The 15,807-nt window shown below is 46.4% G+C and overlaps 1 protein-coding gene across 1 annotated transcript in view; it reads left to right on the top strand.

Annotated features, from left to right (window-relative positions):
• LOC149366508 (5'-3' exoribonuclease 2-like) overlaps positions 1-15,807 on the top strand; it is a 67,735-nt gene that overhangs the window by 32,920 nt on the left and 19,008 nt on the right. Inside the window, exons 11-18 of the mRNA XM_089571149.1 lie at positions 3,756-3,794; positions 3,924-3,981; positions 4,173-4,230; positions 5,273-5,322; positions 5,783-5,827; positions 7,480-7,539; positions 11,868-11,965; positions 12,801-12,885. Of these exons, the coding sequence (XP_089427275.1) occupies positions 3,756-3,794; positions 3,924-3,981; positions 4,173-4,230; positions 5,273-5,322; positions 5,783-5,827; positions 7,480-7,539; positions 11,868-11,965; positions 12,801-12,885 (493 nt within the window). The remainder of the gene's footprint in view (positions 1-3,755; positions 3,795-3,923; positions 3,982-4,172; positions 4,231-5,272; positions 5,323-5,782; positions 5,828-7,479; positions 7,540-11,867; positions 11,966-12,800; positions 12,886-15,807) is intronic.

The following is a 15,807-nucleotide window of genomic DNA, read 5'->3' as shown; positions in this document are numbered from 1 at the left end:
CCGTCGTTGAAAAACTGCAACTCAAATGCGCTTTTTTACTACTAATATTTAAATTATGTTCAGAAGAAAAATATTTCAATTTTTTTAAATTTATTTTTTTATTAAGTGCGAACACTAAAGCGCTTTTAAATGCTTTTGTAGAAGCTGCGATCCTGTGATCCCATCACCCAGGGTGCCCCGGATGTTCTAGCAGACGACGGAGCAGACGACGGCGCAGACGACGCTGTTGACGGAATGAAATTTCGTTTGCTGCCAGCTAAAATCTCTTAATTGCGACAAAACGGGCAAAGAAATGCACCGTACCTCAAGCTGGTGCATATCAAGGATATGTTGGACGTGAGCGGTAGGACTGAGAGCAGCTGCGATGCATTACTTTGACTGACGCGGGCATGCTCGACGGAGATTTACACGAAACTGAGGGCTTAACTGTGACCCGTACAAGCGGATAACTTTGATATCAACTGCTTTGCGAAACTACGCCGATAGTTGCGTCACACTTTAGCTGATATGCAACAGCGGCTCGCACTCGCCGCATCTTGCTCGCGTGTACTTTCACAATTGAGCAAGAGCCCACATGAAAGCCGATAGAAGCAACTGTGTTTTCGAGTTCAGATTGTTCCGCGAAATACGAGCAGCTTGTTTTAGCACGCACTCGAATTGTAGTTCTCAGCCAGTGCGTCACGAGCGGTGACGATGGCCTCGATGACGAGCGTAAGAATCACCTTAAGGTGGCCGCAACGAAGCCGGTATCCCAAGCGTATATGTGAGCTAAAAGTTGTTTACCTGTGCTGCGAACGTGGGCTCAGTCGCAGTCCAGCCGCTAGCTGCTCAGTTTTCCAGCCTTGCGAGCCCAAGTCGCTGGCTGCTGAGCATTGCGGGAGCTGAGCTTTCAGAAATGACACTGCCCGCGAGCGCGCCGGGCGACAGTTTGCACTGCTCCCTGGATGTCGTATTCGTCGCTAAGCCTGGCAGGTTTCATATCGATGCCAGAGCTGAGAGTGCTTTCGAACTGGCTAGCGCTGAGGTGCTACTCTCTTCACTGTACGTTGTACTGTGAACCATGTCTCGTAGTGAAATAAAGATATGCGCGGTTTCCGCGCTAACGGTGACGTCGAGGACGAGCTTAATAAACGCTGTAAGGCAGCAGATATTCGATGCATATATGTGTGCTAAATTTGTTCACCTATGCTGCATGCAAACGTGAGAATAAAGTCTCGATCGCTCAGTCGCAGGACAGACGCTCGCTGCTCGATTTTCCAGCCTTGCCTGCTCAGTTCGCGAGCTACTGAGCCAATCATTGAGCGAGCCGAGCTTTCGGCAACGACGCCGCCCGCGGGCGCGCCGGCCGACGAACTGCGCGCTGCTCTCTAGCTACCCCTGTCGTCGCTAAGCTTAGCCGATTGCACATCGACGCCTAAGCTGAGTGCGATTCGGAACTGGCTAGCACTGAGGTGCTACCCTCGCCACCGTTTTACTGTGAGCCCCGCGTCATAGTGAAGTAAGCTCGGTTTCCGCGACCCCTTCAGGAGCAGAGCTAGCAGAAGCCAGGCGAGCTGCAATGGGCAGCAGAAGCGGCTGTGGGAGAAAATTTGTTTTGCTGTTATCGCTTCTACCAACAACTCGATATTGGCTAACGATACTCTATCCCAGAGCTTAGTAAATGGACGTGAACAAACAATACCAGTGAATTTTTCTGACGCCGGCTTCCAGGCTGGCAGGCCGGTCCCGAGAAGAGCGCCCTTACGCTTGCATGGCAGTGGCGCACGTCAAAACCGCCCCGACATTCTACTCTTCGCTCAGGTTGTCGTAGCACACTGTTAATAGCGAGGGACCAGAACACTTTAGTGGACCGAGCGTGAGGGACCAGAACACTCTAGAGGACGAGGCGCGAGGGCGCAGGAGACTGAACCAAAGCGCGCGATCGACTGACGTCAGTCCCAAGACTCATTTCACGTGAGAATCAAACGAGCAGGCGAGCTGCAGGTCACTCTTGTAGGTGTGAGGAAGTGTCGTGGAGCTGCTGCCCGATCGCAAGCGACTGCTGGCCGCATGGCCTTTGCTATTGCGAGTGTGAATGGACATTAAACGCACGTTTACAGTAGGGAGTCACAGAGTTCGCGCGAGTTAAGCCCCTTGGTCACGGAGGGGGAGCCCCGAACTAATACATCCTCATGGGGAAGTCACTCACTGACCGAATTCTTGCGGCGCGACTTCATGTCGCAGAACTCGCCACCCAATCCTTGGCGTCGCGGGGTAACGCCACGTCGACTGGCAAATATTCGGGTTCTTGCTCCTCCGGGAAATTACAGCGCAGGCGCGACGCAACGGTCCACGCGCGCGCCCTTTCTAGGCGTCCGTGTTCAAACACGCTCAAGGCTGTACTGGGCCTTAGGATTCGTACGCTGTTCTCTATATTTAGCGAGATGGTTGTGTCACTGTCATGAAATTTTCAATGGAAGCAATGAACGAAGTCGTACGTAAGAATATATATATATTTTTTTCATATTTTATGATGATCTTGCAGCATGCGCGGCTAAAAACTGAAACGTGGAAACTTGATATGGGAGTCGCCTTGATCATTTATACAGGCAACAGGTCATGCGTGCGTAACATACATGCTGCCTTTGTGATAGCAGGACGATTACTGCGAGTAATCTTCCAGCTTTTTCGCCATCAGGTTACTCTCATTACGTGACGTTAAGCGACGCGTATATGTGACCTTAGCCTTTTCTCCGCATGTGGTAGTGGGTACAGTATGTTGCGAGACGCACAGGTCACAGCAGCCACGAGTACACTGACCTTCAGTAGCGCTATTCGTCATGCTCGCGCCGGATGGAATGAAGACGCTCGCGTGGCTCGCAGCATGCCACTACCGCAAGCACTGCCTCATTCACAGGCACAGCTAGCATTCTCGCTGGTGCATATGCTTTCTCTTGAGCATGGTCTTCTTTCGCTCACACTGTCATGTGCGAACTGAAGGGAAGATTGATTGCGAGCGGCGCCTCTCATCCCCGCCAATTTTCGTGCGGCCGGTAGCTAGGTAGGGAAGCGAGTTGCAAACTCGAGTCGCGTTTGTGAATTAACACTTCATTTAATTCCCTCGATGATCGTCGCCAATCGATCAAAGCAAGTCGCATCGTCTTCGTGGCTCGCCAAAGTGCAAGCGATTTAACACGAAATTGGTGAATGTCCGCCTATCACTATCCCACGATGGCGCTACAGAAATTCGAGATTTCTGTAGAAAACCACAATTACCATCGACTGCAACCTCTAACACGACACTTGCCTCGACAGATATTTGTCCCAAGACAGAACCCACGACAGATATTTGTCCCAAGACAGAACCCACGACAGATATCTGTCGCAAGACAGACCCACGACAGGTATCTGTCGCAAGACAGATACCTCGACAGGCTGTAGTGTCGCGCGACTGAACCCGCGACAGGCAACTCTGTCGATGCACGCAGGCCCTGTCGCGCGGCACGACTCTCCCTGAAGCACGACAGCACCTACGACAGAAACCTGTCGCGCGACAAATCCTGCGACAGGCACCTTCTGCACACTACAAAATACAGGAATGATGACTGTCGTGCGACAGAACCCACTACAAACACTTTTGTCGCGAGAAAGAACCCACGACACGAGCCCCTGTCGCACGACACAATGCACTACAAGAGAGCTTGTCGCGCGACACAAAATTTTGTCGCCCGACAGATACGCGACAAAAAATTCTGTCGTGCGTTTTGATCGGGTAGGAACGACTTCATTCCCAACATTCCATCAGTAAAGATCTGGTAACTTTTTTTTTGCTTTTAATCAGTGTTTTTTCTTAACAATCCTGATATGTGAGTCCTTCGAATGAATTTTTGTTTCCCGCATAAAATGACGAAGATTGACAGTGAAGGTCCGCTATCTTGTTTCAGGGAAAATGTCATTCACAGGTTGATGGACGTGTACAGGCATACCTTGAACGCGAATAAGGTATGATATTTGCTTTCCTTGGGCTCGTCTATCAATCCTGTGCACTGTGTTCTTAAAAGTACACTAGAGCAACATGCGGCGGTTTCAGCCTGTTTCTCATGGAGAAATTTGTGCTAAATGCCTTGAGCCAAAGCTATCGATTTAAATGTCCAAGTTAGCATTATCTTTCTGATGTAACATTCTTTTCCCAGGGCTACCTCACGGAAAATGGAGGTGTTGACCTGAAAAGACTGGAACTGGTCCTGTCCGGTACGGCTCTTATTTTAGAAAGCAAAATTTACCACAGTTTACAAGCCTTCTCTTATAAAAATGGTCTGTAGACCTTCTATAGACGTCTTATACACTCGTTTGCTTTCCTATAGCTATTTCCTTTTGTCTATTCATAGCCAATACACTGTGTACAGACAAATCTGTACTAGAAATGTATGGTCAGAACTCTCTAGATTGCCTGTAGGCTGGCTATAAAATTTACATTGTCGATGGGCAAGCGTATAGCATTTGTCTAAATAGAGTCTAAACACTTCCTTGAGAAAAGTCCATGGTGAGTCTATAGGCTGCATAAAGAAGTTTTCGTAATGGCTAATATATTCCATACGCCCTGTATGTGCTTGTAAGACGTGTGGCATAGCGTAGACGCATATCTTTTGTAGCTCCTTTCATCATTGGATGTGTCCCATTAAAAACCGTTCTACAGCGCCGGCTATGCTGTATCTGTTAGAGCCAGTTTTCAAAGCGCACGAAGATTCGTCACCTTCAGCACCTTCATGAAATGTTAACGCAGATGGTTCACAAAACCGTCGATTTTGACAAAGCGAATCGAAAGCAACGTGTCCAACATAGTTCCTTCCTTTGATAAGCAACACATTCTGAAAAAAAAATAAATATTAGTCTTAAAGTGGTGTATATTCTCTACAGAAGACCACTGCCGCTCGATGTGTTGAAGGTCGCGTATTGAAGTTTACTTATGTAACTTAGAAGAAGTAGGAAACTTTATCTGCCTGCGGCGTGAGGCGCTGCGTCTCCAACAGTAGTGTGTAATTTTACACCATACTCTCTAGTCAACATATAACAATTTATTCATGTAACCAAACAACAATTGATGAGTTACGTGAACATTATTGTCATGAAAGTGCTAACATAAGACCTTGGCTCCGTTAAACAGCTCACACTAAGTTTTGGTCATATTACAGGAGTGCTCCAACTGTTTTTGATATCCTTCGCAATAGTCATTCTTAGCAACTTCTAACAACGCGCTGTTCAAATTTTCTTCCTGATAAATGTTTCGATGCAGAGATGGCCAAGTTCGAAGACGAAATCTTCAGGCGACGCCTTCACAACGAGGTAAAAAAAATACCGAGGACACTTTGGAAATTCTAAAGCGTGCTTGGCGAAAGCCTTGTAGTCAACCCACTGCCGAACCGCTTGGCGCGGAATCACTGGGCCGCTTCGGAGCCATGCGTCTCACTCACTCGACTGAAACGAGACGTCTGGCGAGGGAGCGGCTGTGCAGCTGCCACCACCGACGCATGCGCGCTCGTTCTACCGCTACTGTGTGACGTCACGGTTGCTGTGCACAGCTGCGCCCCCCACCGGCGCGCCGGTTGCTAAGGAGGGGAGGAGGTTACGCCGCTGCGCGGAGGAGAGGCCACAGTTGGCACGATTCCAGCACGCGGACGGACACCGCGAACATGAGCCATTAAATGCTTTCGCCTTAATATCCCTAAAACTTCGGCATTGCTCGGTGAGAAGCTTATCAAAGCAACTCTATGTGATAGTCCTCCTTGTTTCTCACATTTCCCAGACCATCTTCAAGACGCGGACCAAAGAGAAGGCGGAGGTGAAGACGGTGAGTGCCGTTCCATCTACCTTTCCTTTGACTTTCCTGCAACTCCTGCTAATGTCGTATCCTGCTCGAGCACCATACTCTCGCATTCAGTGCCAGCCGGATCAGCCAGTTTGGGCAAGTGTACGAGACGGAGATGCCACCTCATAACTAGCGACCTATGGCAGGTTCTCTCAGATCATGAATGGCAGTTTACCGATATCCTTCAAGAGAAAAGTATACAACAGCTGTTGCTAACTGGTACTCAAGTATGGAACAGAAACGTGGAGGACAACGAAAATGATTCACCTTGAGGACAACGCAGTGAGCTATAATGATTGATGTAACATTAAAAGCCAGGCAGAGGGCGAGTGGGGTTTTAAAGGGAGCAGCGCAGAGACAAACCATGAAGGGAGTTCACAGGGCAAGTGCTGACTATCAGCTGAAGATTTATTTGAAAAAAAAGTGAAATATATACATCCCTAACCAAGTTCCCTTCCTTAAAAAGTAAAAAAAAAACACCGTATGGTTGTACACATCTAAACGACAACTCGCGGCACACACGACCATTCCATAAACAAAGAACACTCATACTCATGCAAATATTGCCATATATATGCATATGCATACATTGTATATAATCATGTATTTTTGTCCTTAGCGGTCCCCGGTTAAGGATGGCCATGACAACTGCAGTACGATGAGCTCGATGGCAGTTTTAAAATGTTCGGTGTTGATGTTGTGTATTGAGTTCGGAGGTGAATCATACGAGTCCCAAGATAAAAGACGACCGTGGTGACCGGACATCGGTCGGTGATCGGTGCAGATGGCTAGTGCGATTCTAGAAGCGATATAACTAATATGACAGGTGATATGACTGATGCTCCTAAAGAATAATAAAAAACTGACACAGTCGAGAAATACTCCGCAGCGTTTCAACTTGGATAAGGTTAGCTTTTGATATCAAATTAGGCACAATATGACAATATAACTAATGCATTGTTTAGGAGAAACATCTAAATAGAGTAAGTTGGTAAAAAATAGAGCACTTACTCGTTTGCATCCACCCAACCGCAGCCAGACAGCTACAAAGGGGATCTATACAGCTCTCACAGGAAATTTCCGAAAAAGGTGATGGTCCCTGATTTGATCGCCACCCCAAGACAAATTTTTCTTAATCTACGAAGCTTCTGTGAATTCATGCATAGTTTTCCTTTGTAGCCGCATGGCTTGGCTTGAGTGAATCTTAAAAATTAACTTCTTCATTATTACAATGTAATTAAGTAGAATATAAGACACTGAGAGCCCCAGTTCGTACCGTTTTTATCTTCGAAGAGAGGTTCGACTGACAACAGTACGTCACCTCCGACGCGCATTTTATTCTTTGCCTCCTACCTCAGTCTTTTCTTTTGTAATTTTCACTTTTTCTCTCCTCTCTTTCTCCCTACCCTCTTCCTTTCATTCCCACGGGCTCCAGAGCAGCAGCCCGAATATACAGCTACCGTTTGCGGTATTTATACCTTTCTTTTTAACATTTCTTAAATTTATAACCACCACTTTTGCTACCGGAGAGTGTAGCGAGAAGGCTATATACTCTGAAGAATGGAGTATAGCTCAAGCGAATCCTTCTAAAATGTGTTAATTGGAGTGTGCTCGTTTCACTTTGTCCTTTTCAGACTGTTGAAAGCGACGACGACGACATATCGCTCCAGCCGGACAAACCTCAAGCACAAGTTGTAAGAACATTGTCTATTTTTCTTCCGAATTTTAGACGAAATTTGAGTCATGTTGCGAACAACAACAAAAAAAAAACCGTCGACCATTGTTTTTTTTTATTACACTATTATAGATTTCCTTCATATTCGAGTACCTTGACTATTTAAGACGGAATGTGGCGGTTGCTCTTGTTTGTGAGTTTACAGGGTGGTACCTATTTTTAGCATGGGTAATAATCAAAGAGAAGGGGTTGCATAATCACAACGTGAATGTCGTACTCTCTGCCGCAAAATAAACTCGCCCAGTCTTGTCACTGATCACGCTGGGTTCCATAATTACGCAACAATAATGGCATTGTACGGTTTTATAGATATAGCAGCAAAATATTCTACAAATCAGAAATTTGGCACTAAGAAGCCACGGCCATGTTTTGGTGCAAGACATGTGGAAGTAAAAAATATTTTAAAGCAGGATGGTGCCTAAGTATTGTAAATAAATTAATACATGAAAATTTGGTGAAAATAAAATTTTTGTACTAGCTCAAAGCAGGAGCAAGAGAACTTAGCAACCTAAAATTTGGTCAAGCGCTTTTCAGCTCTTTTCTTCGAGTAGTTAGGGTTTTCTAAGGCCAACCGTAAAACATTCACTAACTTCGAATTTGCTATGGGCTGGTTGGTTGCCTCTAATTTGGACAGTTTACTCTGGAGCGTTATATTTCAGCAAAGGAAAAACAGTGATTCTGAATTAGCGTTTTTTTTTTTGGGGGAAACCATGTGTTCAATTAAACAACGCTTTCAACATTGCCATATGAACTGTAATTTTTTCCCACCTGCACTGGCCATTCGTAATTTTCGTTACAAAACATTCAAGGCAATCATCCTGCATCCATGTTTGTGTTAAAGGGCAGAATGTTGGAAAAACAGGAATATAATGGAAGCTGTTTTTTACTCCTTATCTCCCAAGCCTTCAGTTTCCACTGAGCAGAGTATAAATGTATATAGAGATAGCAGTTAAACTATCCCATACAAGTAATCATAGCATCTAGCACCTGATGAGTATTTTGTAGTCTGTTAAAATTATCGCCACTGGAACTCTGTACTTATTCACGGTCTGCCCATAGGCGCGAACTCTACTTGGATGCTGTCGTTGGAAGTACTATCAAGCATAAAAGTTTCCAGGACGCATGACCAGGAACCAAAGCTGACATCTCCGTCATTAGCCTATAGCGCCCGGCGACGCTATAAAGCGCCGGCGCTAAGATCGGCGTTACAGCGCGCGCTAGAAAGAGAATAAAGATGGACCGCGCGTGCTCGGGGCGCACGCCCGGCACGGGCAGTCCGGAACTAGAAGCCTGCCACGCTGGTCGTCTCTCTGGTGCTCCGCTGCGACCCCGCAAATCCTCAACAGTGGTGACTCCGGCCTAAGACATGACCGACCCCAGCAACCTACCGCCCTCAGGCGGCCTTCCGCCTGACGCTACCTTGCGCCCACGGCACGTCGCAGCTCTCCAGCTCCGCCTACCAACATTCTGGCCCAAGTGTCCGCAGACCTGGTTCGCCCAAGTGGAAGCCGTCTTCCATCTGCACCACGTCACCTCGGAGGCATCTCGGTATCGTCATTTACTTTCCAACCTGCCTTCTGAGGTGGCTCAAGAGGTAGCGGACATCATCGCTGCACCCTTGGGCGATACCCCGTACCAGCGACTAAAGCAGGGCATCCTGGCCCGCACCACGGCGTCAGAGAGTGCGCGCCTCCAGCAGCTGCTCACCTACGAAGAGCTTGGAGACCGCCGCCCCTCCCAGTTACTCCCAGTGCGACCCCGCAAATCCTCAACAAGCCAAACAGGAGGAGGTGGTAGTTGGAGGCAAGCACTCGAATGCGGGGCAGTGAAACAAGACGTTTGTTAGCAGGCCTGACACCTACCAATGCGTCTGGATCGCTTTTGCCGCGTCCTGGAGACTTTTGTCCCCTATAGTACATCCAAAAGTGCCACAATATAAATAAGTAGCAGTAAGGTTTTTGTTAACGGCCTAGGCTGCCCAGCTGCCCTAAAGCTTTTATGCTCGGGGACAACTTTTTTTTTGGCAATGCAGCAGAGGCTAGGCAGCAAATAGAGAGAACCAGGTTTTCGTCATCCCCACGTGCCGTTGGGGTGGTCTCCTCAGCCCTAGCGACCCCTCAACGCCTCTGCAACTTCCCTCCTTCCATCCCTCCGCATCCCTAACCAGAACGACGAAAAACCCACCCCTACGGCATGGGGACAAACACCCATCTCTCTCCCTTTCCCGCACATCCTCTGCTTCATTGCCAAAAAAAGGTCCCCGAATCTAGTAGTGCTAACCCCCTTCATAACCGGCTAACACCCCGAATTCTTCTCCATGTAACCCGGTCATTTCAGGTGTTCCCCAAGGTACAGTCCTAGGACCTTTGCTTTTCCTCATATATATTAACGATCTTCCTTCCAGTATTTCCTCTACCATCCATTTATTTGCTGACGATTGTGTAATTTACCGCCCAATCACTAACGGTACTGACGCTGGCATTCTTCAACAAGATCTTAACCGAATCCAAACTTGGTGCGAACGTTGGTTAATGTCTCTCAATATTTCCAAAACATGTTTAATCTCATTCCATCGTCGGCAGGTGCATACTCCTTCTAAATACAATCTTTTCGGTTCAGAAGTATCGTCCGTCTCTTCCTGTAAGTACCTGGGTATTACTGTAACGCAAAACCTAACATGGTCATCTCATATCACGAACATCGCTAACGAAGCTAATCGTACCCTTGGTTTCATACGGCGCAATCTACGTTTTGCCACCCCATCCATCAAATCATTAGCATACATAACTTTTGTCCGTCCTAAACTAGAATATGCTTCGGCAATATGGGATCCTCACCAGTCTAACCTCTCTTTAACCTTAGAAAAAATACAAAATCGAGCTATCCGTTTCATTTATTCTGAGTATTCGTACTACACTAGTGTGTCTGCCTTAAAAACTAAAGCTAACTTACCCAGCCTTGAAACGCGACGAAAAATTTCTCGATTGTGCCTCTTTCATATGTTTTATCATTCATCTTTAGGAGAATCAGTCATATCACCTGCTTATCGCCTCTCAAGCCGTATTAACCACCATAAGGCCGTCTACGCCCCCCCGCAAGAACTACCGCTCATTCTCGATCTTTTTTCGTCACGTCATCCCGGGACTGGAATGATCTGCCACAGGACGCCGTGCATCACATCAACGCCATCCATTTTAAGAACACCATCAAGACCATTATTGTTTAACTGTCATGCCCATCCCTCATGTAATGCCCCATACCAGGGGCCTTTGAGGTATCAAATAAAAAAAAAATACTGTTTACACGCGGTGTACTCCTTACTGCATTGAGCTCGAATACAAAGTTTGTGGTCAACGTGTTCTCAGTGGCCAGCGCGTCCGGAACAAAGCGTCTGGCGTCGCAGTGAGTTATGTGGGAGAAGAAAAAGAGGCACGAATGTGCGAATTCCAGCCAAAGTTCAACAAATACCTAATTCCCGAGAAATGTTTCTAGGAAAAGTAGCGAGAAATCGCTTGTATAAAAAATTGCCTACTGTTTCTCTGCCCTCAAGTTGGTTCGAGATTCTGTTCCGCTGTAGATGCTGCGCCAAGTCTATAAGACCTGAAGGTATCTAATGAAGAGCCGCTTTGAAACCCCGTATACGTATGTATGTTAAGCGAGTTTTAAAAGCAAGCCAACATTCGGGTGAGGTTCTGCTTTGCCTGCTGCGTTAGGAGCTTAAGTGTATGACAACACGATATAAAGGCTGGCTGAGTTTAGTGTAAAAAAAAAGTGTCTGAAGGCCTATTTCAGGTGTCAGGAAAAGCAACGCACCCGAACGCTTCGAGCTACGCGTTGTCCCTGCCTACAACTTGTAATATTAGGAAACAATTTTTAAATCCCGGCCGCGGCGGCTAGAATTTCTTTGGAGGAGAAATTCTAGAGGCCCGTGTACTGTGCGATGTCAGTGCACGTTAAAGAACCCCAGGTGGTCAAAATTTCCGGAGCCCTTCACTACGGCGTCTCTCATGGCCTTAGTCGCTTTGGGACGTTAAACCCCAGAAAACCAAAACCTAATGAGAGGAAAAGGTGGAGAGGTCGGCCGGTGGTAACATGGCCCTGGCCTGCTACTCCACTACAACTTGTAGTATGTAAGGACTTCTAACGCTGTTCTCTATACTTTCTTACCGTCACCTGGTTAGTGCAGATTATAACGCACGGGTCATTTTAGAAATGTCTTCAAGAACTCGTGAAACTACTTTTTTATTTTATTTACCGTTTCCATCTGTAACGTCTTATCCTGCGCAGAAACTGGATGATGATATGATGGCACCCAAGGGTATCAAGCGTAAGCTGGAGGATGACGACCTCTCCGATAGTGACGACGAACATCACGATGAAGTGCGGTAAGCATTAGCCAACCATTTCACTGCCTGATATATTAGTAGTTTTTTTATGAAATGTACCGTTCTCTAATAAATAGAAAGCAACCTTCCGGGGCCATATGCAATTCAGCTCGTTCTTTCACTGCAATATCTTACTTTTTTTCATAATAGAAAATTGAAGCTAACAGGAGTATGTTTGCCTGAGTTAAAGCAGCGTTTTATGACTTGATCTGTTTTCTTATTTTGCTTATAACAGTGCGCGGGACGTGAATAACTTTATAAGAAGGAAGCCAACAGCCACGGAGCAAGCGCCTCGGTTCTGGCAGTCTTGGTGTCATAAGCAGCATACACTCTAAACAAAAAGGTGTAAAAAGAGAGTAAAGTTGTCCCTTTCATGAAAGGGTGTGCGCTGGAGGACATGTCTTACTCCCTTTTTAGTCCCATATAGGTGTATTTGTGTTTAGTGTGCAGAAGGGTTCTCGCACCGAACTCCGGAACCGAAGTTAAACCGAGATGATAGCGCACCAAATTTCTGTTCGGCTGAACTGCGCTAATCGACCAACAGTTTTTCTTCTGCTTTGAATGAATTATCTTTAAGGGATCAAATTTTTACATTATTAATGTCACGTTGATGAAGATCACAAATTGTTTTAAATAATTCCTCTATGCTCCTTGATTGCGGTGGCTACCTTCATATATACGGCATAACGAACCCCTCGTTTCCTTTCCGTTGTCTTCTGGGCAAGTTTAGTTTCTCACCCTAAACTAAGCTGATCATCGTCCTGCTGAATTGCTTTCACAGTGCGTTACTGTTTCGACGACAAACTGAGTGAGGAAAGTCTTTGTTTTATTCCAGGCTCGGAGAGGACGGCTGGAAAGAACGCTACTACGTGTCCAAGTTTGGCGTCAGCCCAGAGAACGTCGAGTTTCGCCGTGACGTGGTAATCCTCGCCGATATTCTCATTCAGCAGTAGTTTGTTCCTAACGCCGCCACCTTACGATGTTCAATAAAAAAAAAGTAGTAGGATAGTAGAAGAGCGGACAGAAACAAGATAAAGTTCGTAGTTCGTCTGCTTAAACCAGGGAGTTTAACGGTCACTGGTGCTTCCCAATGGACAGTGTGCGATATTTGAAGTGGTGTGAAATGAACATTGCAGATATTGTGTACTCACTTTCCTTTCGTAATCATCGGGGTCGTAATCAGAAGCTCTATTTTTGTACAGTGAATGAAAAAGATATTTTGCCATTCTCTTGAGCTTATCTCTTTTTAGAAATTAGCTGCGGCCGTACTATACCAGGAAACTGCTTTATCTTATCTCCCGAACCTGACTCGATTGCCACCACTCATGGCTGCGCTTATCTAAGCTTCATATCTCCGGCTTCCACTCAATGCCTTTGCCCTTAAAGGTGCAGTGAGGAGGAATCTGAACTCGTCTTTCTGCCGCGGGAACTCAATCTACCCCTTCCGAGCATTCTCAGAAACTTCGACTTTTTGCCCTGTGTGGCCGATTTCCCCAATTAAACGTAATTAACGTCCGGCTCCCGCCTTTTTTTTATTTAATTCTCCCCGTACGGTGGGCGGAGTCGACGAACGCGTGGAGTGCCTTTCACCCAGTCCCGTGGCGGCTCGCCGCTCTGCCATCGGCGGAGTAATACGTAGTAGTCCGTAGTAGCAAATAGTCCGAGCGTATTTTTATTTCTGCGGTCTTATTTTGCGGCTATATTATCTGCGAGTGAAACTATTTATTCACGGTAACCTAAAAAACAAAATAAAGCGAAAGCAAAGCCTCCACGGAGCTGGCTGAAAGGAACTCCACGTGTTGGTCGACTCCGCCCACCGTACGCGGAGAATTCAAAAAATAAAGGGAGGAGCCGGAGGTTAATCCGATTTAATTAGGGAAATCGGCCACACAGGGCAATAAGTCGAAGTTTCTAAGATTGCTCGGAACGTGTAGATCGAGTTCCCGCGGCAAAAAGACGAGTTCATATTCCTCTTCACTGCACCTTTAATCTCTAGCAGTCATTGTCGAACCATAGTCACTGCCTTATAAAAGGCTCTATACTCGATGATACGAGTACATGCACTAACTTGCCCTACAGTACATTCTGATGGGATGTGTAATAGTTCGGTGTTGACCACCTTTTAGACTGTTATATCCCACAAGCACAGACCTGTGTAAATCAAGTGACTTTGTTACTGGCGAACTTTAGCCTGACCTGTTTTTTCTGCCATTAAAATACATAGCATGATCATCATCCATCGGTTACCAGCATGCACATAAATTATGAAGTCCTTTTCCTTCCCTGTATTTCCGCTGGGATATCACTGAAAGCTTGTTATCTAATCTCGGCCGTTCTCTTTCTGGTCTTAAGTAAGCTTTAAATTTTCTTACCTTTACTAAAGGAGGGACTGAAATGCTGGAATCTTTTTACCGTGCCAATAAAACTTACCATATGACCAAGATAGATGATTACAAATATCATCTCTAGTTGGTCGCTTAACAGGCCACTGAGGACATCATCTAATTATTTTTCTGAGTAAAAATTTATTCTCCAGCTCTTTCTGGCTGTGTTGACGTTTGTCCAAAAAAAAACATCATTTATCGCTTAGAAAATCGAATTTCAAAATGTTCCTGCCAGTCGATTCGAAATTGTGACGTCGTCACCGAAAATGACGGGTTGCCGCCGTTTTAATGTCATTGGGGGAGTAGCGTAGCCTCCGGGATCCCCGCGGAAGAATCAATGTCGACATACGCATTTCATTTGGGGAAAGTGACATATGGTGGTGACACCTGTGTTTCGTTTATTATCTTTCTTCTAGCATATAAGCTCTCCGTTCTCGACCAGAGAGGTCTATTTGCGATCAGAACGCGGTAAACCATGGATACAGGGCAGCTTATATTGGTCCTCAGTGTCCCTTTAGCACCGCCTCTTCATGACGTCACTGTGGAGGACGAGGTTGAATAGCGGCACAGGCGGAACAGGGACATGGCAAGGCAGAACTTGGTAGCCCTACAACAGCCGGTGATCATCATATCGTTAGATCAGGGGATTGCGGAAGCTGTGGAGGAGGCTCAAATGTGAACCTGCACCGTTCTGGACCCGTGTTCCTGGGGTCACCCCTGTTAACCCTTTGAGGGTCGAATTATTTTGAAGAAAACTTTCCCAGGTGGTCAAATTACTTTATTGCGGATCTTGAATCTACAAAATGTATATAATCGAGAATAAATAGTAAAAAAAATTAGGAACAGTACTTTGGTGACAGCATCACTCACAACTGGAAAATGTTCAATAGAATAGAATAGCAACGGTGATAAGCAAGCTAAGAGCAGCACCAATAAAGATAGAAATCAACTTTCGCCGCCTCTGCAAAACAGTGCCCACAAAGAGAAAACACGTTTCGCGCGACTCCGTTCCGATCCCGCGGCGGAATCGAAACCGCGTAGGCGCGTTGCCACAGAGGGCGAGAGTACCTCGCGAGCAACGGTGATAAGCAAGCTAAGAGCAGCGCCAATAAAGATAGAAATCAACTTCGGCAGCCCCTGCAAGATAGTGCTGACAAAAAGAAAACTCAAATTTCGCGCGACTCCGTTGCGATCACGCGGCGAAACCAAAACTGCAAAAGGGGTGTTGCCGCAGTCTGTGCCGCCGCGCTAAAGCTAGACATAAGTTCTGCTTATCTCCGTAAAAAGGCAGCACAAAATTCAAACACTTCTTGTAAGTCCTAAGAGGTGGCAGCACCCCCCAGTGAGCACGCATTGTTCTTTTGGCGCAAAGTTTCAAACGCAAGATCGAAACCGTACCCGTACGGCAAAGACCTTGCGGGACAGAAAACCGCCGCCGTACATATACGGCAAAAACCT

The sequence above is a fragment of the Amblyomma mixtum genome, chromosome 1 (assembly GCF_055824585.1).
Source record: "Amblyomma mixtum isolate Tamu chromosome 1, ASM5582458v1, whole genome shotgun sequence".
In the NCBI taxonomy this organism is placed as follows: Eukaryota; Metazoa; Arthropoda; class Arachnida; order Ixodida; family Ixodidae; genus Amblyomma; species Amblyomma mixtum.
Note: the sequence above shows the minus strand (reverse complement) of the source record. Positions and strands in the feature narration are given on the sequence as shown.